Source organism: Amblyraja radiata, chromosome 20 (genome assembly GCF_010909765.2).
Source record: "Amblyraja radiata isolate CabotCenter1 chromosome 20, sAmbRad1.1.pri, whole genome shotgun sequence".
NCBI lineage: Eukaryota > Metazoa > Chordata > Chondrichthyes > Rajiformes > Rajidae > Amblyraja > Amblyraja radiata.
In genome coordinates, this window is record NC_045975.1 from 37,576,871 (window position 1) to 37,604,575 (window position 27,705).

Below are 27,705 nucleotides of genomic sequence, written 5' to 3' on the forward strand. Positions count from 1 at the left end.
CTCCCTACTGCTGCTTGCTGATCTGTGTACCACTCCAACAAGCATGTTCTACCCTTGGCTATTTCGCAGTTCTATCCATACCGATTCTACAGCATCCAAGCTAATGTCTCTCCTTGCTATTGCATTAATCTCCTCTTTAACCAGCAATGCGACCCACCTCCTCTTCCTTTCTGTCTATCCTTCCTGAATTCCCTTGCATGTTTAGCTCCCAGCCTTGGTCACCCTGGAGCCATGTCTCAGCATAAGATCATCCCTCAGACTCTGACACTCCATGGAATAAAGACCTTGCCAGTCCAACCTCTCCCTTAACTGTCTACCTTGAGACCTGGCAATATCCCCATAAATAGTTTCTGAATTCTTTCCAGCTTCATAGCTTCCTCTAGCAGGGTGACTAAAGTGATAGAAGGATCTTAGTTCATCTTGCTAAGCAACAGATATAATATTTGTACAAGATCTTTCATCCATCTAGGTTAATGACTTCTAGATGTTGGATGTAGGAAAAACGGTTCATGCGTTATTCTTGATCAGTAGATTGTGTGGTATAGTTAGGATTCACCCAACTATCATGAAATTATTTCTCCACACACTGCTTTTGGAACAGTTCCCCCTTTCAACAGTTGCAGCCTTCTTCAGTCACTCCTGAGCCTTGGTGGCTGTCTTCAACATTCTGTAACGGCATTGGTAAATGATTGAGTCTGTGGCCAGTCAATGTGGGCAGTAAATATATGGATAAATCGTGTGTTTAATCTCTGCCACGTCTAACAGGCCGTGGAAAGAGATTAATTTGGGATCCTGTTGTGGAAAAGGAACTAAAATAATGAGATGTGAGCACTCTGAGGTTGGGAGAACAAGAGGAACAACATTCAGTGCTTCAGGGCCACTTTCAACAATCTGTGTAATCTACGTGAGTTACAGAAGGTGGTTCTTCTGCACTACTAATGCATACTCATCGTCCTGTTCAAGAGGCTGCAGATGATGGAATCTGATAAGTAAGGAAGCTGATAGTTGGAAGCAGATAAGGGCCAGATGGAACCAGCCAACTCCTCCACCTCACGACTCAACTCTTTACACTGGCGAGAGAATCTCCCCATTACATTCTCAGTCCCGATGCAGAGTCTCAGCTCAAAATGTCAACCTTCCCTTTGCCTCCGCAGATGCTGCCTGACCCGCTGAGTTCTTCCAGCAGTTTGTTTTCCACCAGGGCGTCGCCTGGATTTGGAGGACTAGTTATGGGTAGAGATTGGATAGGCCGGCCGAGGGAAATAACCTGATGGAATTACGTAAGATCATGAGAGAAATAGGGTAGATAATCAAAATCAAGTCCCATGGTAGGGGGAATCGAAAACAGGACGGCACAGGTTTAACTTGGGAGGAAGAGGTTTAAAGGTGTTCTGAGCGGCCAGTGTTACAAAGAGTATCTGGAATGTGCTGCCAGAGGAGGTGGTGGAATCAGATACAATCACTGTGTTGAAGGGATATTTAGACAAGCACGAATAGGCAAGGCATCGAAGGATGTGGTCCTAATGTGGGTAAATGGGATGAGTGTAGATGGGCACAAACGGCCAGCATGGATAGCTGCTAGAGTGAGTGCATTACAGAGAAACAACAAGTAAGAAAGCTATTTGGCCTGGTCCTTGCCACTTGCAGTGTACCTTTCCCATCCCATTCTTCCCTGGCCCACCCTTTCAACCAACTCGCCTCACTCTGTTTACTGGCACACTTAACCAGATCTATCTCTGGCCCATGGGTACACCATTAACTATGGGTTCTGAGATTGAAGACTCCCCCCCCCCCCCCCCCCCCCCCCCCCCCAGGAGCAGTACAATGTAGGCAGCGATCAACAATGTGGAATACTACTCAAATGTGCCCTTTCATTAAAAAGCAAAATAAACCCCATATAGCCATTTACAAAAATATTGCAGGTGTGCAAATCTGAACAAAAAAACAGAAAATGTCGGAGATATCAGCAGGCCAGGTAGTGTCTGCAGATAAAGAAGTAAAGCTAGTGGTTCATCGTAAAATAGAAAAGCAATAAAACAGGCAAATGTTAAGTTATCGGGAAGGTGGAAACAGCTGAGGTAATATCTGTAATTGGGTGGAAACCGGGAGAACTAGTGTTGCTGCCGGCAATGAGGGAATGTTGAAGAAGCAGGTAACTGCAAATGATCAGCTCAGGAGAAAGTTTAAATATGAGAAGATGTTTGATGACAGGAGAAAGAAAAACCATTGATTCTGGGACTGGGGTTTAAAACGCAGCTGATGCTGGAAATCTGAAGTAAAGGGGAATACTGGAAATAGCTAGCAGGAGAGGCAGCATCCACAGAGGAAAAACTGAGTTATTGTTGCAGAGTGACGATGCCACTTTGGAATTGGTCAGTTCTGGTTCGATGATATTTGGTGAATTCACTGTTGAGTCCCGAGGATGGGAATTTGTCGAGAGGGAAGACGAGGCGCTGTTCCTCAAACTGACTTTGACTTTTTAGTCCGAAGAAGGGTCATGGCCCAAAATGGCGTCTGTCCACTTCCTTCCAATGATCCTGCATGACTGCCGAGTTCCTCAATCAGGCTGTTCTTTGTTCAAGGTTCCAGCATCTGCAGTCTCTTGTGTTTTTGTTTGACTTTGATGGATTGGGATAACGGGCTGAAGGCAGAAGTCAGGGTGGGATGGAGAATTAATGTGTCAGCCAACTGAAAGCTCAAGGCTACTTGACTGAGTGAACAGAGGTGTTCCACACAGCAATCACTTGCTTGATGTTTAGCAGCAGTGAGATTGCTCTGATAGCAGGCGTAGGTTTGATGGGCCAAATGGCTCCTATTTTGCAAGAGATATAAGTGAATATCTGACACACTTGGAATGAATGTTTAAGTCCCTGATTGTCATTGCCAGGCAAGTTGCACTTGACTTTGAATTAATTTAGTGAACTAGTGCTGCTTTAATACATTTAAAAAAACGTGCCAGCAAGAATCGGTGAAATGCTGTGCGAGCCAGATTGAGGAGAGAGGGAGAAGGAACGGAGAGGTGGATGGAGTAAAGTAGATTGTGGAGGGAGAGGAGAGATAGGGTGTGAGGTGGGGGGAAGTGCAGGGCAAGACGAGGATTGCTGAATCACTCTGGAGACGGAGTGAAGTAGGACACCCTGCCCTGCTCATTGTGCTTCCAGATGACGTGCAGCCACGTTGTTTCTTTGCTGTCCTAGTTTCCACAGTGTAATGGTGTAATGGACACCGTCTGAGTATCTGATCCTGTCAACACCAGTACCTTGTGCCCTGCTGCGGAGGTTCCAGCTGCTCGTCCATGCATTTCTGTGCTCGCCAGTATAACAGGAGCGGGAGAGCCTTCTATTTACTGTTGTCTCTTGGGGCAACCTTCAATCCCGCCCCCAAACGATGGGGTTGGGAGGGGAGGGGAGGGAAGGGAAGGGAATCCAAGAAGTGCCTTTTTAACCGCCTAACCAGGGGATCGAAATGTGCATGACAACTGTTAACAAGACATCCGTGTCTCTTTCAGGGCTGACGAGGCGAGATGGCAGAGGCTCACCAGGCTGTGGCATTTCAGTTCACCGTCACCCCTGATGGCATCGACCTGCAGCTGAGCCATGAAGCCCTGAAGCAAGTCTACTTGTCAGGACTGAGGTCATGGAAGAAGCGGTTCCGACGGTACAAAGTGAGTCTGCCTGTGGTCTGGGCACTGACTCTAATCCCATCCACTTTTACCCACTCTGGGGCACTGGTTATGTACACTGCTCTGGGGCACTGGTTATGTACACTGCTCTGGGGCACTGGTTATGTACACTGCTCTGGGGCACTGGTTTTGTACACTGCTCTGGGGCACTGGTTATGTAAACTGCTCTGGTTACTTATACTTCTGACTGGTCCACCTGTGATGCAGAGGCTGTTTGGTGCATAGAAATTAAGGGCTTAGATATTTGGGTACAACTTCATGATACTTTGGTTTGGGTACAGCTGAAGTATTGTGAAAAATTCTGGTTGTCATACTATAGGAAGGACACTGGATGACAGAGGAGATTGACATTCTGGCCATCGCTCATCCTCACCCCATCCTACACAGAACCATGATCACACTTACTGTGTCAAGTTGTTGCGATGCTGGTAATATGAAGTACATACTTGACTAAAGGGTGGTGAGTGTATGGAACAAGCTGCCAGAGGAGGCTGGTAACGCTGGGACTATCCCAACATTTAAGAAACAGAGACAGGTACATGGAAAGGACAAGTTTGGAGGGATATGGACCAAGCGCAGGCAGGTGGGACTAGTGCAGCTGGGACATTGTTGGCCGGTGTGGGCAAGTTGGGCTGAAGGGCCTGTTTCCACACTGTATCACTATGACTGTGTAGTGGGCTTGGAGGTCCTGGGCCCATGAAAGAAGTTAAATAAACGCAGGACCTGTGGCGAGGGGTTTTGATTTAGTGGGTGGTTTACCTACGTTGTGTCAATATTTCTCCACAGAATGGAATCCTGACGGGGGTGTATCCAGCCAGCCCCTCTAGCTGGCTGTTCGTGGTGGTGGCTGTGATTGCAACAATGTACGCCCGCGTTGACCCATCCCTGGGAATGATCGAGAAGATCAGGTGCCATCTCCCTACAAAGTAGGTGCTACACCAGCTCGCTTCTCCACTGGACGTTCCTGTGTTTTTGCTGTTACATTAATTCCGTTTCTCTGGCAGTGGCTACCTATCTAACCAGAGTGAGAGCATCCTGAGTGGCCTGCTCTTCAGCACTGGCCTGTGGATCGCCCTGGTCTTCACCATGCGCCAGACCCTGAAGCTGCTCCTCTCCTATCACGGATGGATGTTTGTCCCACATGGCAAAACCCCAACCAGCGTCAAGCTCTGGATGGTGAGTCTGCCCCCTCTTGGTCTTGAGCCCTCAATGTTTCTCCATAGTTGTGAGGAAGGGAGAGTAGATTGTTTTCCCCAGAGTCTGTGCAATGGTTCATGATCTGTCCCCTGACGCAGGCTTCTGGAATCTGGGGGAAGTTCCTGGGAGGTGGAAGCAGCAGATGGGGAGGGATCCCTCTGGAAGCTCTCGAGCTGAAGGGCAGAACCTTCAGTGGCACGGATGAAGGAATCTGATGGTGGTAGCAGCAGAGGTGAAGGGAATGCGCTTAGGAGAGCGATGGTCATTGTCGGCTCCTTAACTGTTGTGATTCTTTAATTAAGGAATCCCCAAAGCAGACAGTATAAGTTTCCAACTAAGTTAGATCAAAGTGCTGGCTGGAATGGGGGGGTTGGAAATTAATGTGGTATCCCAATTGTCTTCTGTGTGGAGTTTCTTATTCAGTTATCTTGTGTTTGGGCCGGGTACTCCTGGCTTCTTTCCGATGGGATGGATTGGATTTGGGTTTGTGTCAGAATGGTATGGGGTTTGGGTTTGGGCCTAGATTAGGATGTGATGGATTGTGATTGGGCCTAGATTAGGATGCGATGGATTGTGATTGGGCCTAGATTAGGATGCGATGGATTGTGATTAGGTCTGGATTGGGATGGGATGGATTGTGATTGGATCTGGATTGGGATGGATTGTGATTGGGTCTGGATTGGGATGGGATGGATTGTGATTGGGTCTGGATTGGGATGGGATGGATTGTGATTGGGTCTGGATTGGGATGGGATGGATTGTGATTGGGTCTGGATTGGGATGGGATGGATTGTGATTGGGTCTGGATTGGGATGGGATGGATTGTGATTGGGTCTGGATTGGGATGGGATGGAATGGGTTTGGGCCTGGACTTGAGTCTCCCAGTTTGGTGCCTGGTTTCTTGTTGAGTTATCTCAGGTTGGGGATGCCTCTTTGTTTGGTTGGGTTGGGTTGAGTTTGGTGCTGATCTCCTTGATCCGAGGCAGTGAATTTATTTCTTACCATTTGTTGTCACTCCTCCTCACAGTTGATAGTGAAGATCTTCTCTGGCCGCAAGCCACTGACGTACAGTTTCCAGACGTCCCTTCCTCGACTTCCCTTGCCGGCTGTGAAGGACACCATGAGGAAGGTGCGTGTGTGCATCTTAAATTTGTGGCTTTTCAAACATGGAGCATTCTGGGCAAGAGAGTGCTGTAGCTTGTTAGGAATCAACGTGTTATGAAATATTTGATATTCCATTCCCTAGATTTGGTCAACCAGGCCATTCAGTCTGAATAATAAACTAGGTCCTGACATTACTGCTCCCATTGACCCAGAATAGTTCAGGGAATTAGCCTTCCTATGACTTTTGTCCAATGCTTTATACATTGTCTGAATTTTCTAAAGCTATATTCACCAGGAACAACCTAGATGGAGCTTTATCTGTGTGTAGTCTGCTGCAGGTGGCGTGGAATAGTGTACACAGTGTGTTACATTGAAACTGATAGATTGTGTTCTGAAGAATGATTGGTATTGAGAAACAGGATTCTCCCTCCTCCATCTGTTGTTTAAATCCACGACAGTTCTTTTCTCTGTCAACTGCCAAAGTAACTTTTAATTGGTTCTCTAGTTCCCAATTTAAATTGCATTTCAGCCATTATGCAAATGATGTTCCCTGATTCATCACTTGCATAATATCCAAATGCTATGGAACATGATTCCAGCCATGTTGACCATACTCTGAAGAGCTGTGGCCACACACAGGTTGAGATAGCATGAGTGAGGATGTGGAGGAGATTTACGAGGATGTTGCCAGGACCAGGGGCTTTATTATTAGGCGAGATTAACTAAGACAGAGTTGTTTCCTGTTTAACAAATGATGAATAAATTGAGGCACATAAGATTTATGAATGAGCCAGAGAAGTTGGTCATTAGGAGACATATACGTTGAAGTTAGGAGGTAAATAAATAATTCGGGGTGGAGCGGACAAGGTGTTGGTCTTGGCTGCGTTCACTGCCCCAAAGAATCAGTGGGGACAGATATTCTCATTACCTTTACAATGGATGAATAACTTCAGAACCAGAACCTGCCAGACATTGGATGTGATGGGCCAAATGCATCATTCGTGTAACAGTTCTCTGGCGATCCTACCAACTCATCAACATCATTCTCTTGCTGAAAACCTTCCTGCTCACTATTCTAACTATGGTCAGGCAATGGCAACTGATAAATGAGGGGTGATGCATTTCGGGAGGTCTCATAGTGGGTCGGGCATATACTGTGAATAGTAAGACCCCAGGGAGTATTGAGAACACGATCCAAAGATTGCAAAGAGGTTGAGATAGGATAATCCAAAGAGATAGGTGGGTGAGGAAGGCATATGGGATACTTGCGTTTGTTACCTTGGGTTTTGATTATGGGGGCATGGAGGTCTTGGCAAATCTTTATAAAATGTCTGTTAGGCCACAGCTGAAGCACTGAGTGCCTTTCTGGTCACCACAGTACAGTAAGATGTGATGGTGCTGGAGAGGACGCAGGGAAGATTCACACGGATGTTGCCTGCGATGGAGTGTTTCAGTTATGTGGAGAGGCAGGATAGGCTGGGTTTGGGGAAGCTGAGGTGACACCTGATAAAGATGTACAATATTATGAGAGGCATGGTTTGAAGCATCTCCCTTTGACAAAGATGTCTAAGACCTCTCCTGAGGGCACGGGTTCAAGGTGAGAGAGGTTTAGGGGGAATCTGAGGAAGATATATTTCACCAAGAGAGTGAGGGGCTGGTTGGAGCAGACACTCTCACAACATTTAAGATGCATTTTGAGAAACACTTGAATCACCAAAGCTTGGAAGGCAAGTGAGCAAGAGCTGGAAAATGGGATTAGTGTCGGTAGGTACGTAACAGTCTGAATAAATGTAGTGGGCCGTAGGGCCTGTCTCTGGGCTGCATGGGACTAACAACACCATCAAACTCTTGAGTTGTGTACAAAACTTATAAATGGGAGAGAGTATATATTGCAGGACCATTGGGGAGAAAAGGAGGTGGGGAGCCGGATGCTGAGATTGTTCTTCTAGGATCTGGCATGGACATGATGGGCCAAATGGCCTCCTGTGTTTTAGTAAATAGTCGGAACATTTTCACTCCAGTGCTATCATGTCCTTCCCTTAGTGTGGGGCAAGAACAGTATACAATGGCCTTGACTGATGTGTGACAATCTACAGTGGAGGCTGTTGGATCCCACTGCTGGGACATCGCTGGGTTCCCAGGGGTTTGCGACGGCAGTGACATGCTTTTTGTTTCTTCAGTACCTGGAGTCTGTCCGACCTCTCCTGAATGACAAAGAGTTCCAGCGAATGCAGGCCCTGGTGAAGGACTTTGAGCTGAAGGTGGGACCAAGGCTTCAGTGGTATCTGAAGCTCAAATCCTGGTGGGCCACCAACTACGTGAGTAAAGGCTCCAGATAGCGATGCCTGTCTTTGATTGTAACTGGATTCCGGTTTGAGAGCAGAAAGGGACAACACTTAATGTCCAGTCACTAGATGCTATTACAATTCATTGGGAGATTACTGTCCAGATACAGGGTGATTAATACACAGACCCTGGAGATTAATTTGCTCGTGGTGTGTGGTTGAATGTCAGACTGTGGAAAGAGTTGATGGGAGTGTGGGGACAATAACATGAGATCAGTGTAGGATTGGTGTAAATGGGACCTGATGGTTGATATGGACATGATGGGCCAAAGGGCCTGTTTCTGTGCTGAATGACTCTGACGTTGAGCAGTATTTGGCCTGGGAGCTAAGTAGATTTTCACCGATCTTGCTCGTTCTCTTTCCTTACTTTTTCCTCATAGATTCAATGATTTATAGAGTTATACAACACAGAAATGGGCCCTCCAGCCCAACTCGTCCATGCTAACTAAGATGCTTATCTGTACCAATCTGATTAGCCTATGTTTGAGGGGGGTGTAAGGGGGGGGGAGAGGAGGAGGTGGGTCGTTCCCTCACGGTCCCAGGGCAGCACTCCCGCCCCTCCAGTCGCCGTGCTTCACGCACACAGCCCCGGCTCCACCCCTCTCTCGCGTGGTGAATAACACAGGGAGGACCGGGCCGGGGGTTGGAGCAACGTTACAAACCTCGGCCTCAACTCACACCCGTCTGCCTGGACCCCGGCATCCGCTCCCGCCGCCGGCCTTCTCTCTCCCTTCTCTCCTTCCTTTCCCTCCCTCCCTTCCCTTCTCCATTCCCTCCCTTCTCTACATCCCTCCCTCCTTCCTCTCTCTCTTTTCCATTCTCTCCTTCCCTCCCTCCCTTCTTTCTCTCCTTCCCTCCATCACGCCCTTCTCTCCTTCCCCCCCCAACACACACATCACGCACAGACAACTAACACACACACACACACACACACACACACACACACACACACACACACACACACATCACACACAGACAACACACACACTCACACATACACACACATCACGCACAGACAACACACATCACGCACACACACACATACATCACGCACAGACAACACACACGCACACACACACACGCACACGCACACACACACATCACGCACAGACAACACACACACACACACATACACACACATTACGCACAGACAACACACATCACGCACACACACACACACATCACGCACAGACAACACACAAACACACGCACACACACATCACGCACACACACACATCACGCACACACACACGCACACATCACGCACACACACACATCACGCACAGACAACTAACACACATCACGCACACACACACACACGCGCACACACACACATCACGCACACACACACATCACACACACACACACGGACCCACACACACATCACGCACCCACACACATCACGCACACACACATCACGCACACACACATCACGCACACACGCACACACACACATCACGCACACACACACATATCACGCACACACACACACACACATCACGCACACGCACACACACTCATCACTCATCACGCACACACATCACGCACACACATCACGCACACACATCACGCACACACACACATCACGCACACACACATCACGCACACACACGCACAACACACACACACACACACACACACACACATCACGCACACGCACACACACTCATCACGCACACGCACACACACACATCACGCACACTCATCACGCACACACACACACGCACACATCACGCACACACATCACGCACACACACACACACATCACGCACACATCACACGCACACACATCACACGCACACACATCACACGCACACACACACATCATGCACAGACAACTAACACACACATATCACGCACACCACGCACACACATCACGCACACACACACATCACGCACACACACACACGCACACACATGCACACACACACACATCACGCGCAGACAACTAACGCACACACACATCACGCACAGACAACTAACACACACACACGCACACACACGCGCACACGCACACACACACACACACACACACACATCACGCACACACACACACACACACACACACACACACACACACACACACACACACACACACACACACACACAACTAAGTTAGAATGGGGCTGAAGCCCAAAATTTAATGACTGGACTGGTTTGTCGCCAATAGTTATTGGTTTTCCAGGATCTAGTTAATTCTTTCTTTTTTTTCATTTCACAGTTACTAAAACAAGTGGTATTGTATCTATATACTTTTCAGAGGTGATCTACACATGTTGTTTGTTACTGATAGGCTTACATGTATGCAATGTTATATTAAAATGTAGCTTAGATCTGTTTGGTCCATTAACTCGCATGCACTCTTTAAGCGCATATTTTGATTACTTTCCATTCTACCATGGAGATATAAAGTCTATAATAGGCTGTATTTATATGTCTATGATTCTACAGACCCTGGCTGGGAACCTGGGGCTCACCAAAATTGTTCCCAATTGGGCCCCGCACATCCTAAGGCCGGCCCTGTATCCAGGTCTGTCCATATAACTCAAGCCCTCCAACACCTTTGCGAACCTATTCTGCACCCTTCCTAACTTAATCACATCCTTCCTAAAGAGTGGCGACCCGAACTGCACACAATGCAACGTGCGACCTAACCAGTGTTTTGTACAACTGTAATATGACGTCCCAACATGTATTCAATGCCTCATTGCATGAAGGCACGCATGCTATATGTCTTCCCTACCACCTTGTCTGCCAGTGTTGCCGTTTTCAGGGAACTATGCAATTGATCCCTGGGTTGCTCTCTTCCTGGGCTCTGCCATTCACTGTGTATGCCTTGCCCTAGTTTAAATCCATCACTATGCCTTAAAATGCATTACATATGCTTGTCTGAGTTAAACTCCATCTGTCATTCCTTTGCCCACTTTCCCAGTCGATCTAGACCCTGTTGTAACTTCAGACATCCTTCCTCACTGTACAATACTCCACCAATATTAATGTCATCCACAAACAAATTGATTATGTCGCCTACATTCTCACCCAAATTCCTAATGTTTCTGGAAAACAAGAGGTGACTTTCATCTTTTTCTTTCCTTTAACTGCTCCCAACCCACCGTCTCCATATCCCCATGTGGAAGAACTCCTCCATCACACTCATTCAGTTCCGCAAAGAATATCCAGCTTTAAAACTAGACTCCACCGTGTCCATTCTTGGGCTAGAGACTCGTGGTGCAGGCTACCTGCTGGTAATGTGCAGGCAGGTGCCATTTGTGGAAAGGTTCAAATTGTCCATGATGCCTCTTGTAATTGGACAGCTGTCATTATACGTTTTGTTCAGACCTCAACGATCGACATTTGGCAATCCACACTTCCCACTGTGTGACACCTCGCTTGGTTAACACTGTAGACGGTGGGCACGAGTGATGTGCCACCGGCCCGTTGGGGTCTCCCCGGGGCAGAGGCTGGACCACGCTGTTGCTTGTTGTTGTGCAAGTGTGGACCAGGGTTTGACTGTAATCTCACACACAGGTGAGTGACTGGTGGGAGGAGTACATATACCTGCGAGGACGTGGACCCATCATGGTGAACAGCAATTACTACGCAATGGTGAGTGAGCTGTGTGGTGGGGGTGGGCAGGGTAGTTACAATGGGGCTGGGATCTGGGAGGAGGTGAATATTGTGTATGGTTTTGGATTTGCGTGTGAGGGTCGTCTCTGGGTGAACTCAGTGGAGTTAAACTATATCTGGGTCAGGTTGCACAAAAACATTGAGAAAAAAGACCAGAAGATGAGGGTTTGAAGGTGGAGGGATTTAAGGGGGAACTTCTATCGTGTGAGCAGGCAGCCTAGACCCGAGCTCTTCTTGGGCTCAGCTTGGATTCTGAGTTTGCAATGTCTGAGATAAGTCTGATTGATGCAAGAAGGGTGGGTTTGAGTGCCGAGGGATGGCGTATGTGACAAGTTTGACAAGTGACAAGTCTTCCCGTTCTGTGCTTGAGAGAAATGTCTGCTGGTGAGATGAGAGGCGGTCGTGAGGCAGATCCGGGTGGGATTGACATCCGTGGAAGCTGATGCTGTAGCTGAGAGTGATCACGTGGACAGGGGAAGGGTGATGAGGAGGGGTCGATGGGCAGAGTTCACGGTGCAGTGAAACCCACTACTAGAGGTGTCCAGGTGACAGGGTGGACCAGGCCTGGTGCAGAGCTAGTGGCTGGATGGTGGCAGTGTGGTCAAGCACACCAAAGCCTGCAGACAGGTCGTGACTGATAGTTCACCGTGGCTGCCGTCACACAGAATATCACTCTGTGTGGAAGCACTTCCAGTGCCTTGGCAAGAAGAAGAAATCTCATTGACTGAGACGATCAGGTGAGAATACGACGCGTGCAACTACTTTAGGAACTAGCGTTTGGAGAGCGGTTGGTCTGAGCTCCAGGGCACAGAGACAGCTCTGCCCTTCCCCTACTAACTGCTCACTGAATGTGGGTCTCTGTTTCAGGATTACCTGTACATTGTTCCAACACCGATACAGGCAGCTCGAGCAGGGAACACCATCCACGCCATGTTGCTCTACAGACGTAAACTGGACCGTGAGGAGATCCATCCCGTACGTATCCTCAGAGTCGTCACTGATGCATCCCCCCCCCCCACACTATCCTGAAGCTCATCCTCTCTCCTGTTATTGCCACCCCTCCCTCTCTTTGTGTCCCTCACCTCTCCCGCTGCCTCGTCTCCCTGGGCCCCTCCCACATTTCCTCCCCAGAGCCTTTGTTTAGCCGCCTGCTGCCCTCACCAAATACCCTATAGCGGAGCAAGATAGACCACTCCTTCTAAATGCAACGGGCTGACGTGTAGTACGCAATGGAGCGGAATGTGGGCCTTTTTTTCATCCATTTCCATAACCCGACCCGACTCGCAGTGTAATCAACGTTGCGGGGGAACAGTTTGTGTTAATAAATTAATATCCTGAAAATGAGGAGAAGATTGTTACCAAATAACTTTTATTTTTACGAGGATGTTTCCGTAACCGGCTTCCGTCTCCGCTCTAGTATCCTATGGGATCTGTGGTGCGGAGACAGAAGCCGATTACGGAAATGGGGCCGAAAATTACCCTTGAATCTGCCCATGACCGTACTACGTCTTTTACGTCGAGTGGACTATCTTGCTCGCTATAGGATCTTTAGTCCTCACTTCCCTCCCTTGGACTCTCCCCTGTCTCTCATCTCTCTCGTCCCCCTCTCGTGCTCTGTGCACCATCGGGCTGACAGTCGTCCTTGTTGAGTTTGGAGATTGGGGAAGTGCCATGGTCACCAACGTGAAGGTTAAATATACACAGGTAACTAGGAACACATCTCTACTGATGTTAAGGTAGTACCTCATACTCTCGCTCACTCCCCTATAGTGACCATGACTATCACATACTCCCAGGATACCTGCAGAAGAAAACTCCCTCACACTGTCCCATCACATGCTCCCAGCTTCATACAACCTCAGTTTTGAGTAATTACTAAAGTATTTAACTTTCCACGGTTTAATCATTTCTTAATCCTGTCTGATTTTGCTGTCTCCTTGTTCTGTGTTCCTTCCTTTCTCCTCTCCCTTCCCCCACCCTTCCTTTCTTAAATTGGAGTCTTTCTTCCACCTCCCCCCTCACTCCCCTTCCTCGTGTGACTGTGAGGTACTACAGATTAGCCTGCAGGGCACCGCGATTCCCCTCTGCTCCATGCAGTTTGAGTGGATGTTTAACACAACGCGCATCCCCAGCCGGCATTCAGGTAAGACAGCCGCAGTGGGCTTGGGGCAGGGGGCTTACAGCACTATCTCCAGGTGACCCCCGTGGGCAGGGGAGCCCTAGTCTCAGAGACCCACAGCCCCCACCCCCCTTCGACCTCGCCAGCTCATTCCAGCTAATAACAGTCGGCAGGCCCGGGTTAAGGGGGCGGATGTGGCTCCAATTTGATCATTCTGCACCCCCTAAATGGATTTGGGTGCAACATCACTGTGCAAACCCTACATCTGCAAGGGGCTCGTGTAACTCTCTGTCATGTCTATGGGCTGTTTTTTAAGTTTTACTGTCTATGTGTACGCTAAAAGGCTCTGTAGAATCTCTCCTCCTGTTGCTTCTCTCTCTGTCCCCACAACCTCCTGTTACAATGTGACCTCTGTTGGCATATCCACTCCATTCCATTCCCCTCTCACCTGCCTGAGTTAGAATTTATTTTGATTTACTCTGTGTTTTTTTGACTCTTACTTTTCAGCTCATGGGTTCAATCCCTATGTGCTCATCCCAGTACGAGCGTATGTTCAATTCCAGTCGCATTCCGGGTTTAGAGACAGGTACAGTTGCATCCTGACCCATCTCTCCAGCTTTGTTCATGCCCTTTCACCGCTTGCTGCCTTTTTGCTTTATGCCAGAAATGTACAGACTAGGTGCAATGAAGGGGTCATCATGGTTTGGTGGACAAATTGGTGCAGACATGTTCATGAGAGAGGCTGTTAAATGCTTCTGGGGGTGGGGTTAATGTCTCGGGAGCTGTCGTGGGGGGTGGAGTGTGACATTTCTGTTGCTCGTTGCCCCTCTCCCATGGTTTTAGTAACATTATCCACCTGGTGACCTGTCCTGGTATCCTGCAGGATTTCCCCCTGTGGCCGCTCATTGTAACCTGTTGGATCGGGAATGGGATATCTGTCCGTGTCTGGTCACGGAACATGGCCCCTCTGTCCCAGGAGATGAGGGGATTACTGGCTGCCACTCCTTGGGGTGTTTCGGGAAACCACTCTAACATCAGACGATGGCTCAAACTCTCCCTGGCCCCGATTGGTAGAGGGTCCTGTGGTCGGAGAGCATCTGAAGGAAGTTAGTTCAGTCCATGATCCCTGCCTCTTCTCGTGCAAGGAGAGTCCTTCAGTTTGGGAGCCAGAATACACGGTGCATCCTTTGGCTGGACCTTGCCGTCAGACAGCATCAGGTGACGTGTACTGAAGTCCAGATGAAGTTCTTGCCGTGGTTGTGAGGAGAAGCCTCCACAAATGTGACTGACCTCTGGAAGGACGAGCTCTCCGCAGAGGTTTAAGCTCCCACCATTCACTGCAACCCACTCCATCCCAGCGGCACCTCCATCTCTCTGGCTCTCACCCCTCATCTGCCTCCATCTGTCTGGTTGCTGACCTTTGCTCACCCCCCTCCCCCCCCCCCCCCCACCCTGTCTGTGTCTCTACTCCTCCTCAATCTGTGTCTCTGCTCACCCTCACACACCCCTCTTTCTGTGTGTATCTGCTCTCCTACCCTCTCCTGTGTCTCTGCTCCACCTTCCCTACCCCTATCTGTGCCTGCTCCCTGTCTCCCAGCCCTATTCCACACAATGTCAACATCTGACTAGCTTTTCTCTCTCATCCACCTTCCCCTCCACCTGCCTGACTGCCAGCCCTCAGCCACTGTCCCTGGTTGCTACAGCTCACATCCCCTCTTCTCTCCGGCTGCCTGCTGCCCTCCCTTCAGCACTCCGCCCGCTTGGCACTCAGAAAGCACGAGACGTCTCCTGTCTGCAGTTCTGTGTCTGTCCATGTCTGCCATTTGAAACAGATCACAGTTTGTTTGCACACAATGGCTCGGAGTTTGCGGTTCCGCACTGGGCGTCTTCCTCTGGGGTCCTCCCCTTCCCTCCCCTCCCTCCCTCCCTCCCTCCCTCCCTCCCTCCCTCCCTCCCTCCCTCCCTCCCTCCCTCTCTCCCTCCCTCGGTTTGCCATAGTTTTCATGTTCCTCTCTGACACGTCCCTCATCTCCCATAGATACTATGCAGCACCATAAGGACAGCAAGCACGTGGTGGTGTACCACAAGGGCCGCTACTTCAAGCTGTGGCTCTACCACAGTAGCCGGCTGCTCAGACCGTGTGAGATCCAGCTGCAGATGCAGAAGATCCTGGATGATCAGTCGCTGCCCCAGACCGGAGAGGAGAAGCTTGCGGCTCTCACAGCTGGCGACAGGTGAGGGTGACCTGCTCTTCCTCCCGCGGGCGGCGCCGTGGCGCAGCGGTAGAGTTTCTGCCTTACAGCGCCAGAGACCTGTGTTCGATCCCAACTACGGGTGCTGTCTCTACGGAGTTTGTACGTTATCCCCGTGACCTGCGTGGGTTTTCTCCAAGATCTTCAGTTTCCTCCCACACTCTGCAGACGTACAAGTTTGTAAGTTAATCGGCTTGGTATAAATGTAAAATTGTCCCTAGTGTGTAGGGTAGTGTTAATGTGAGGGGATCGATGGTCAGTATGGACTTGGTGGGCAGAAGGGCCTGTTTCCTTAACTAAACAAAGTTAAAAACTCAGCATCCCCAGAAGCCAAGGGACAATCTCTTCTCCTTGTAAAGCTCCTGACTACAGGCTAGGTCCACATTTGACAGTGGAGGACTCGTACTCCTGAAGGCCATGGTCCCTGGTGCAATCAGTCGAATGGACTCGAGTGGACAGACTCCTAAATAATTTAACAAGGAAAAAATAACAGAAAATGCTGGAAGACTCAGTAAGTCAGGCAGCATCTGTGGAAAGAGGCACAGTTCACATTTCTTTGAGAAATCCTTTGTCTTCACCTATGACAGAGGGTCACAGACATGAAACATTAACTTGCTCTCCCCACAGCTGCTGCCTGACCCAGAGACATAGGTACAATATAGAAGCAGGCTCTTTGGCCTATCAAATCCACACTCACCATCAACTACCCAGCAGCGCAGGCAGCATCTCTGGAAAGAAGGAATGGGTGACGTTTCGGGTCGAGACCCTTCACAAAGTACTCAAGGAGGTGGCCTCAGAAATCGTGGATGGATTAGTGATCATTTTCCAATGTTCTCTCGACTCTGGATCAGTTCCTGTGGACAATGTAACCCTACTTTTTAAGAAAGGAGAGAAAACAGGGAATTATAGACCAGTTAGCCTTACATCGGTTGTGGGGAAGATGCTGGAGTTGATTATTAAAGATGCAATAGCAGCGCATTTGGAAAGCAGTGACAGGACCGGTCAAAGTCAGCATGGATTTATGAAGGGGAAATCATGCTTGACTAATCTTCTGGAATTTTTTGAGGATGTAACTAGAATGGACAAGGGAGAGCCAGTGGATGTGGTGTATCTGGACTTTCAAAAAGCCTTTGACAAGGTCCCACACAAGTGTGCAAAATTAGAGCACATGGTATTGGGGGTTGGGTATTGACATGGATAGAGAACTGGTTGGCAGACAGGAAGCAAAGAGTTGGAATTAACGGGTCCTTTTCAGAATGGCAGGCAGTGACTAGTGGGGTGCCGCTGGGCTACTATATTGCAGTTGTTTACAATAAATATTAACAATTTAGATGAGGGAATTAAATGTAACATCTCCAAGTCTGCAGATAACACAAAGATGGGTGGCAGAGTGGGCTGCGAGGAGGATGCTATGAGGCTGCAGGGTGACTTGGATAGGTTGGGTGAGTGGGCAGATGCATGGAAGAAGCAGTATAATGTGGATAAAAGTGTGGTTATCTACTTTGGTAGCAAGAACAGGAAGGCAGATTATTATCTGAATGGTGTCAGATTAGGCGAAGCGGAGATGCAACGAGATCTGGGTGTGCTTGTACATCAGTCACATCAGAAAGTAAGCATGCAGGTACAGCAGGCAGTGATGAAAGATAATGGCATGTTGGCCCTCATTGCGAGAGGATTTGAGTTTAGGAGCAAGGAAGTCCTACTGCAGTTGTACAGGGCCCCGGTGAGACCACACCTGGAGTATTGTGTGCAGTTTTGGTCCCCTAATTTGAGGAAGGACATTCATGCTATTGAGGGAATGCAGTGTAGGTTCACCAGGTTAATTCCCAGAATGGCGGGACTGACATATGGGGAAAGAATGGGTCAACTGTGGTGCGTGGGTCTCGAAAGGAGGCACGAAGTCCAGAGTTTCGAGAAGCACCTTTATTATATTCCTCCCGGTTGTAGGGAGGACGATATTAGAGGAAGATGGCACCCAAACCCCTGCCTTTTAAGCCCTCCGGCTAAGGGCCGCCTCCGGACTGCACCACTCCTGTGCCGAGGGGTTCGGCAGTATGATGGCACGACCCTTAGGAGCCGCCACACAACTGTGCTTGTATTCACTGGAATTTAGAAGGATGAGAGGATATCTTATAGAAACATATACAATTCTTAAGGGATTGGACAGGCTGGATGCAGAAAAAATGTTCCCCATGTTGCGGGAGTCCAGAACCAGGTTCACAGTTTAACAATAAGGGGTAGGCCATTTAGGCCTGAGATTAAATTTTTTTTCCACCCAGAAGGTTGTGAATCTGTGGAATTCTCTGCCACAGAAGGCAGTGGAGGCCAATTCACTGGATGTTTTCAAGAAAGTGTTAGGTTTGGCTCTTGGGGCTAACGGAATCAAGAGATATGAGGAAAAAGCAGGAACAGGGGACTGATTTTGGACGATCAACCATGATCATATTGAATGGCGGTGCTAGCTTGAGGGGCCGAATGGCCTACTCATGCACCTACTTTCTATGTTTCTATGTTTCTTCAGACTGAGCTCAGTCTGAAGAAGGGTTTCGACCTGAAATGCCACCCATTCCTTCTATCCAGAGATACTGCCTGTCCCGCTGAGTTCCTCCAGCATTTTGTGTCTATCTAGGGTGTAAACTACTATCTGCAGTTCCTTCCTACATACATCAACCACCCAGCTGAGTGTTTCCAGCATTGTCTGTTTTTGATTCAGATTTTTAGTATCTGCAGTTTGTATTTAGATTTTCAATTACTGAGTTAATGAAGCTATACAGATCAGCTGCAAACTTTATTTTAATATATAGTTGTGGGCTGTGTGCATTGACTGTCCATTGCAGAAAATGTTGGAAATGTTCATAAGGTCAGGCAGTGTCTGCGGTGAGAGAATATTTCAGACCAGCTTTTCTGTTCTATCTATCTCATTGGTTGGTCCCTGCATGACAAACAATAACTATATGCTGAAAGGGAGGCACAAAAAGCCAGAGTAACTCAGCGGGTCAGGCAGCGTCTCTGGAGAAAAGGAATAGGTGATGTTTCGGGTCGAGACACTTCTTCAGACAGAAGAAGTCTGAAGAAGGGTCTCAACCCAAAACATCACCAATTCCTTTTCTCCAGAGATGCCGCCTGGCCCGCTGAATTACTCCAGCCTTTTGTGTCTATTTTCCATTTAAACCAGCATCTGCAGATCCTCCCTACACGTTTTGTGGGCTCAAAGAGACTACTTTAACTGTGGCACTGAGCAATAGACAATAGGTGCAGGAGTAGGCCATTCGGCCCCTCGAGCCAGCACCGCCATTCACTGTGATCATGGCTGACCCAACTGTCTGACTCAAAGCTGCAGAGAACTGTACTAGTCTACCCAACTATACTGACTACTCTCCTCTTCACCACCCGACCTGACCATCTGCTGCTGGTTCTGTTTATATTCAGCTGGGAAGGATGTATTTGACGCTGACTGCTGTCCTCTTTGTACCTATCCTATTCCTAACAGCTGTCTGGTTAAACAATTCTCAAATCCATCCCTTTTTTTACTGCACAGTGGTTAACCTCGTGCTTACTTGCATTGAACTCAATTTGTTAGAGTATTTTGCATCATTTGAGTACACAAATGTCTCTTTGTAATCTCACTGTGCCATCAGAAACCTTGGGGCCATGGCCTCCTGTGTTTAAATTGTTGAAGGGGTGGTATGGAGGCACAGCGATTGGTGCTTTAGGGATCCTGCGTTTGGGGCGTTGTCAGTGGGAATTTGCATCCCAGATACTTGGCCTCTGTGTTGGTGTTGGTGTCAAAAAATAAAAAGGTGCAGATGGTCATAGCAGACAATAAGTTGCAGGGCAATAGGGGAATGTAGTGCATTGACCTGGCTTGGACACAGTGCATCAAATGGTCGCTGAAGGCAACCCATCACAATAAGTTAAGTAAATATTAATAAATGTGGTTGCAGCACCAGCACGGATTCTTCTGGGACACTGTTAATGATTTCAATTTCTTTCAGCTCTGTCACTTATCACATAACTAGCCTTGGTATCGTATCTTTATTGTCATGTGTACTGAGATACAGTGAAAATCTTTATGTGCTTTCCAGTTAAATCATACTATACATGAGTACAATTGACCCGTATATAAATAGAACAGGTTGTGCAAGGAGCAAAGTAACCAGAGTGCACAATATAGTGTTACAACATTACATTACAGTCACAGAGAAAGTACAGATTGAAAAATGTGCAAGGGTGCAATGAGGTAGGTTGGGAGATGGGAACTCTATCCTCAGTTTATTATGAGAGGAATCTAATTTTAATTACATGAATTTTAAAAGCTATTTGTATGGTACCTTATCAAACATCTTCAGGAAACCTGTTTAACAAAGAGAGACACAAGATTCTACAGATGATGGAACTGATAGAGCAAAAACCAAACTGCAGGAGGAACAGTGGGTCAGGCAGCATCTATGGGGGGTGGAGTGGTCAGTATTTTGACCATGATTTTGTCAATATCCTGCATCAGGACTAAGAATGTAGATGGAAGAGTCTCCATCATCTGCCTCTACCTTCCCCTCTCCTCCCCCCCCCCCCCCACACACATGCGCGCGCACATACGCACACGCACACACACACACACACACACACACACACACACACACACACACACACACACACACACACCATACACACACACACACACACACACACACACACACACACACACACACACACACACCTCTGTATGTAGTGGGTGCTGCTCACTGATTGTTTACAGTGTGGTTTGTCTCATGCTGATCTAGGGTGCCCTGGGCCAAAGCTCGTCAATCCTACTTCAGCCAGGGTAGAAACAAGCTGTCACTGGAGGCGATCGAGAAGGCAGCATTCTTTGTGACGCTGGACGATACTGAACAAGGATTCAGGAAGGAGGAGCCCATATCTTCACTAGATAACTATGCTAAATCATTGCTTCACGGCAAGTGCTATGACAGGTAGGTGTCATACATGGGATGGTTGGGTGGGGTGAGGTGGTCAGGCTGGAGTGGGATGGTGGAGCTGTGACTGAGACAGTCAGATTGTGGGGTGAGGATGGGTGCAGAGGAGATATGTTGGAATGGTTCATTGTCCAGATTTGCTGAATTGGCTAGATGGAGACTGGGAGGGGGTGGGGAGAGGGTGGGGGGTGGGGGGAGGGGTAGATTTGGGAGGGTCTCTGACAGGGTTTTTAGGTGTTGTTACATCATCCTCAATAGATGGGCTCCAGTGAGTGGACGGGGCTTCCAGTTGAGCTCCGGGTCATTGTCAATTCCTTCAACACCTGGAACATAGGGGGGATGTTAAATTTGTGTTAAATGTGTGTTTTTGTCATTTTTATTATATGTATGACTGCAAGGCAACGAAATTTTGTTCAGACCGAAAGGTCGGAATGATAATAAAGGCTACTTTGACTTTGCATGGGGCACAAACCCAACCACACGTGGAAGATCTCCTAACCTGCCTCTGCCACTCCTCTCCATCCTCCCGACAGTGACATTCCACGGAGACCTGGGCACCTCACGTATCTCGGAAGCTACCTCTCGGCGAACACTGACCATGAGAGTGAAACTAGCCACCACACCTTTTGGCTGGCTGAGAAAAAGTCTAAATGGAAATCAAGGCATCAAATCTGGCGCAAACTCGCGTTGTGCGTTCCTTGCTGGGCAAATGTGGCGTGAATCGGCTAGTCTCACAGCTCAATGACCCGAGTTCAATCCTGACCTCTGGTGCTCTCTGCATGGAGTTTGTATGTTCTTCTCATGGCTATATAGGTTTCCTCTGCGTGTGCTGGTTTGCTCCCACATCCATGCACATGTAATGCAAATGCTACTATGGATGAGGCATCTTGGTCAGCATGGGCAAGTTGGGCAGAAGGGTCTGTTTCCATGCTGTATGACTCTGACCATCTGAGCCATGGACTACTTACATAGAGCACTTTAAGCACTGGAAAGATAAGGCCAACCCTCCCCTACATGATCCTCCAAGATTGCTGGATGTATAAGCAAACCAGGAGCAGCATCCTCGCCCAGGGCAACATCCCCAATGCCCTCTCTTGGCACCATCATCTGTGCCATGTTGCTCAATGCCAGATCCTGAACAGACCATGCTCTGAATCGGCTAAATTACCAGGTAATAGAGAAAACGATTCAATTTCCCGACTATCCATCCACCCTGCCATCATGAACCTCCAAACACATCTGCTGATACCACACTGGACTCTTCAGAACCCAGAATCCAGAGACCTGGAGTGGAAGCAAGTCATCCCCAATCTCAAGGGAATGAGAAGCAGGAGGAGAGAAGATTAGGGAAGAGTGGAGCACAGCTCATTGTGGGCGGGGTGGGTTGTGAGAGGGTGCATTTGGATGGAATCTGTACCGTATTTCTGAGAGCACATCTCTTTGTTTGCAGGTGGTTTGACAAGTCCTTGAGTTTTATCATCTTCAAGAATGGTAAAATTGGTCTGAATGCTGAACATTCCTGGGCAGACGCTCCCATCATCGGCCACTTGTGGGAGGTGGGTTTCTTTTCGCCTTTTTGAGATCCCATTCTCATTGCAATTGTAGATTTAAGGTTTTGCAAAGAACTATAGAGAAATGTGAGGACTCTTCACACGGTGACTTGCTGGGCAATTGAAGGCTTTGTCTTGGAACTGAGTGAAGCAGGTTCAATCAGAGGGCACCACCAATTTTAGACGAGGATAGATTGCAAGCCAGGGAAGAAGGTTTTAGGTTTGTTTGGGAAGAACCCAGGACTGGGCAGAGTGGTGTCCTCCCGATCTCCAGATATTGGCAGTGCTTGATGATGGTGTCTGCAATACTCACTGTCTGCTGCAGATGGCACCAAATTGCAGGACAGGTTCAGGTGCGTAATTTAATGAATTTGGACATGTTGCCGTGGGCCTTGGGCGCTGGTGCCATGGTCACCGGGCTCCAGTGCCGTGGTTACCAGGCTCCAGTGCATTGCTGTGGTCATGGAACACCAGTATGTGGCCGTGGTCACCGGGTTCCAGTGCATTGCTGTGAGTCCCAAGTGCGTTCCCAAAAGCCCAAGCATCGAGTGCATTGCCATGGGCCCCGGGGTGGGTGCGTTACCAGGGCCCCAGGGTCAGTGCGTTGCCATGGGCCCCAGGGTCAGTGTGTTGCTATGGGCCCAGGGTGGGTGCGTTGCTATGGGCCCCAGGGTCAGTGTGTTGCTATGGGCCCCAGGGTCAGTGTGTTGCTATGGGCCCCAGGGTCAGTGTGTTGCTATGGGCCCCAGGGTCAGTGTGTTGCTATGGGCCCAGGGTGGGTGCGTTGCTATGGGCCCCAGGGTCAGTGTGTTGCTATGGGCCCCAGGGTCAGTGTGTTGCTATGGGCCCCAGGGTCAGTGTGTTGCTATGGGCTCCAGGGTCAGTGTGTTGCTATGGGACCCAGAGTGGGTGCGTTGCTATGGGACCCAGGGTCAGTGTGTTGCTATGGGCCCAGGGTGGGTGCGTTGCTATGGGACCCAGGGTCAGTGTGTTGCTATGGGCCCAGGGTGGGTGCGTTGCTATGGGCCCAGGGTGGGCGCGTTGCTATGGGCCCCAGGGTCAGCATGTTGCACTTTCCCAAAGCATCGTGAGGAGCCAGCGATTTGTCCTGGGCCCCAGAAAAAATATTGGACTGTCCATGTTTATTGACTGATTAGATAAATCACTGCCACCAGTGAAAAGATTGCATTATTCGAGTGTATAGCACCTAGATTTGAGCATTTTTCTCTTTCTCTGTTTAAAACAGATTGATTGTGAGATTGTTTTTTAATGCTGTACTACTCTTGTCATTGTGGGCTGGAACTGTGAGGCAGATGGTGGGTCTGTAGTTGACCTTGGCTGTTGAAACCAGTCATTTTAATCGGCTCCCCTTCACACTCCGGCTTCTCTTTTCCACGAGCCTAAAAATAGCTGGGACCGTGCGATTAGCTGACTCTGTTCTTGCTTGTGTTTCTGCTGCGTGGAAGGTTCCTTGCAGATCTCGCATCTGTGGTTGGTGCTCAGCCAGTGAGCGCACGCATTCCTAACGTCTTCGTGTCTCCTGCAGTACGTGTTGGCCACCGACCAGTTCCATCTAAGATACACAGACGAGGGTAATTGCAAGGGAGAGCCTAATCCCCAGATCCTGCCACCCCAGCGGCTGCAGTGGGACATCGAAGAGCCGGTGAGTTCTGTCAGCAGACTGAGTAAACTCCAGCTGATTGATATCCTGGAGTCGTGCGATCGTTATTGCTAGAGAAGCCCACAGTCTGCACTAGCCCTTTGCAGAGCATTCCCATTCCCCCTTCCTTCCGTCATCTTACCTGTTGAAATCTATACTATCCTCTAAACAGTTTACGAATTCAAAATCTGTAGGTGACACAAATTGTGGAAGTTTTACCTTGCTCCTCCATTACAAAGTCATTAATATTTATTTAAAAAGCAGTTGTCCCAGCCTAATTTCTCCCTCCACCTGTGAAGCGTTGGTCTGCCGTTACTGTGTAGCCTGTCCTTAACACACTTATTTATTTATACTCCCTTGGATTATTTTATTCCATGAGCTTCAGTTAGGCTCATCTGCCTTTAATGTATTTAAGAAGGAACTGCAGATGCTGGAAAATCGAAGGCACACAAAAATGCTGGAGTAACTCAGCGGGTGCAGCAGCATCTATGGAGCGAAGGAAATAGGCAACGTTTTGGCCCGAAACCCTTCTTCAAACTGTTTTGGTCCGAAACGTTGCCTATTTCCTTCGCTCCATAGATGCTGCTGCACCCGCTGAGTTCCTCCAGCATTTTTGTGTACCTTTGTCTTTTATGTATGACTTTTATCAAATTGCCTTCTGAAAATCTGTATATGCATAGTCACAGAGTCTTGCAGCACAGAAAATGACCCTTCAGCCCACCAAGTCAATGCTGTCCTTGCCCATCTACACTAAACCCATTTGCTCACATTACTGCCGCATCCTTTTATGTCTGGCCTATTTAAGTGTTTGTCTAAATGTCTATTAAATGTAAATTCCATCAACTTTTCCACCAGAGTGATACAATTGTCATCTATTTTCTGTGTTTAAAATAAATATCCCCCTCAAACTTTATTTCGAACTCCTGCGTCTAACTTTAAACCATCCCCTCTTCTTTTTGATATCTCTGCCATTGGCAAAGGTTTTTCCTATCTATTACCTCTCATAATCTTGTGTAGATCTATCATGTTACCCTCTAGCCTTCCTCTCTCCAGAGAATTCAAGCCCACCCCATCTAATCTCTCCTGATGACTGAAGTCCTCCAGTCTACGGACTCTACCCAGCACAATCGCACCTTTCCCATAGAGTGGTGACCTGAACTGCACACAATACCTCACCACCAGCACAATACCTTCACTAGCCAGCTCTATCACAATCAAAAAGTTCATAACTTACTGACTCAGTTAACTTTTTTTCCCCCTGATTGTCATTCTTAAAAAGCTTTCTCCATAACTGGGGTTGAACTGTAGTTTCAGAGTTTACCCTTCTGCAAACCCTTACCCTTTACCCTTACAGTTTACCCTTACAAACTTTTGTTTTGAACAAGGGTCTTACATTTAAAGGTATTATGGGATTGGACACGCTAGATGCAGGAATGCATGTTCCCGATGTTGGGGAGTCCTGAACCAGGGGCCACAGTTTAAGAATAAGGGGTAGGCCATTTAGAACTGAGAAAAAAACTTTTCACACAGAGAATTGTGAATTTGTGGAATTCTCTGCCTCAGAAGGCAGTGGAGGCCGATTCACTGGAAGCATTCAAAAGAGAGTTAGATATAGCTCTTAGGGCTAGCGGAATCAAGGGGTATGGGGAGAAGGCAGGAACGGGGTACTGATTGTGGATGATCAGCCATGATCACATTGAATGGCGGTGCTGGCTCGAGGGGCCGAACGGCCTTTTGTCTAATTATCTATGTCAGGTCAAGTCGATTTTATTTCTATAGCACATTTAAAAACAACTCTCGTTGACCAAAATGCTTTACATCAGTGCAGGTACTAATGTGCTACATACAATGGTACATAGATCTAACAATACATACATAAATCCATACATACAGCGCTCCCTCAGAGGACCTCAAGAAACGCTTGTGAATAGAGGTAGGTTTTAAGTCTAGACTAAAAGGAGTCAATGGAGGGAGCAGTTCTGATGGGAAGAGGGATGCTGTTCCACTGTCTAGGTGCTGCAACCGCAAAAGCGCAGTCGCCCCTGAGCTTAAACCTGGACCGCGGGATAGTCAGTAGCCCCAAGTCGGCCGACCTAAGGGACCTGGAGGTAGAATGGTGGGTTAGCAGATTTTTGATATAGGTGGGGGCAAGCCCGTTAAGGGCTTTGTATACATATAGGAGGAGCTTGAAATTGATTCTGTACCGCACAGGGAGCCAGTGGAGTAGAGGCCTGAATCGGTGTGATGTGTGTCTTTTTCGGGTACCCGTCAGAAGTGTCGCTGCGGCGTTTTGGACCAATTGCAGACGGGACAGGGATGATTGGCTGATGCCAGTGTATATAGGGAGTTGCAGTAATCAAGGCGAGAGGAGATAAATGTGTGGATGATCTTTTCAAGGTCGTCGAAAAAATCATGTATTTGCTGAAAACTAAAAAACTGCATTTGCGAAACATCTAGAATAAAAGCGGAAAATGCTGGAGATACTCAAGAGGTCAGGTAGCATCTGTGAAGCAAGAAAGGGATCAGTGATCTATAACCATTTGCAATTTTCCAGTTCTCTGGCTCCTATATCCAGGGAGATTGAGAAAATTATTGCAGGTTCCTTCGATCTCTACCCCCTTCTGTCTCAGTATTGGAGAATGCATCCAACCTGGGCCAGGTGGTTTTCATTCAGACCACGCACCATCATTCTAACACCAGCCTATGCTTTATCTTTTCTACCATCTCTTTTACTGAGGTTTTAACAGTATCTGCTTCCTTGGTAATGACTAGTATAAAGTACTCATCAGTCTTCCAGCAGTGCCTTGTGTCTCTAAGTGTAGATCACATTCTCTGTCCCTCAGAGGTCTTGTCATCACCCTGTTCAATATCTGCACTTATCAGTATTCACTGATCTTTTGATTTCCATCACATTAACTGTGTCTTGCATGTTCTTTTTTTAAAAGTTTTCGTACATCCTCTGCTCACGATAACCATTGAAATTTATTCTGTACCGCACAGGGAGCCAGTGGAGAGAGCCAGTGCTTGTCCCTTGTATTATCAACACTTTTTCTGCCTCTTCTTGTTTTTTTTACTTTGTTGGTCATCTAGAGAGGGTCAGGCTTTATTGCCACAGCCCGCCTTCCACAATGTGCCCAGACAGCACCCTAGTCATCAGCTCAATGCAAACATAGTGTTATACAGTAATGAATCATGC

At 48.1% G+C, this 27,705-nt stretch overlaps 1 protein-coding gene across 3 annotated transcripts in view; it reads left to right on the plus strand.

The window, feature by feature from the left end:
- LOC116984312 (carnitine O-palmitoyltransferase 1, liver isoform-like) overlaps window positions 1-27,705 on the plus strand; it is a 50,999-nt gene that overhangs the window by 13,990 nt on the left and 9,304 nt on the right. For all 3 annotated transcript variants that reach the window (XM_033038429.1, XM_033038430.1, XM_033038428.1), the window contains 12 exons: window positions 3,509-3,664; window positions 4,469-4,608; window positions 4,687-4,858; window positions 5,907-6,008; window positions 8,164-8,301; window positions 11,857-11,934; window positions 12,823-12,930; window positions 14,582-14,660; window positions 16,113-16,308; window positions 21,108-21,296; window positions 22,750-22,855; window positions 24,396-24,512. In XM_033038429.1, the coding sequence (XP_032894320.1) occupies window positions 3,524-3,664; window positions 4,469-4,608; window positions 4,687-4,858; window positions 5,907-6,008; window positions 8,164-8,301; window positions 11,857-11,934; window positions 12,823-12,930; window positions 14,582-14,660; window positions 16,113-16,308; window positions 21,108-21,296; window positions 22,750-22,855; window positions 24,396-24,512 (1,566 nt within the window). In that variant the 5' untranslated portion in view covers window positions 3,509-3,523. The remainder of the gene's footprint in view (window positions 1-3,508; window positions 3,665-4,468; window positions 4,609-4,686; window positions 4,859-5,906; window positions 6,009-8,163; window positions 8,302-11,856; window positions 11,935-12,822; window positions 12,931-14,581; window positions 14,661-16,112; window positions 16,309-21,107; window positions 21,297-22,749; window positions 22,856-24,395; window positions 24,513-27,705) is intronic.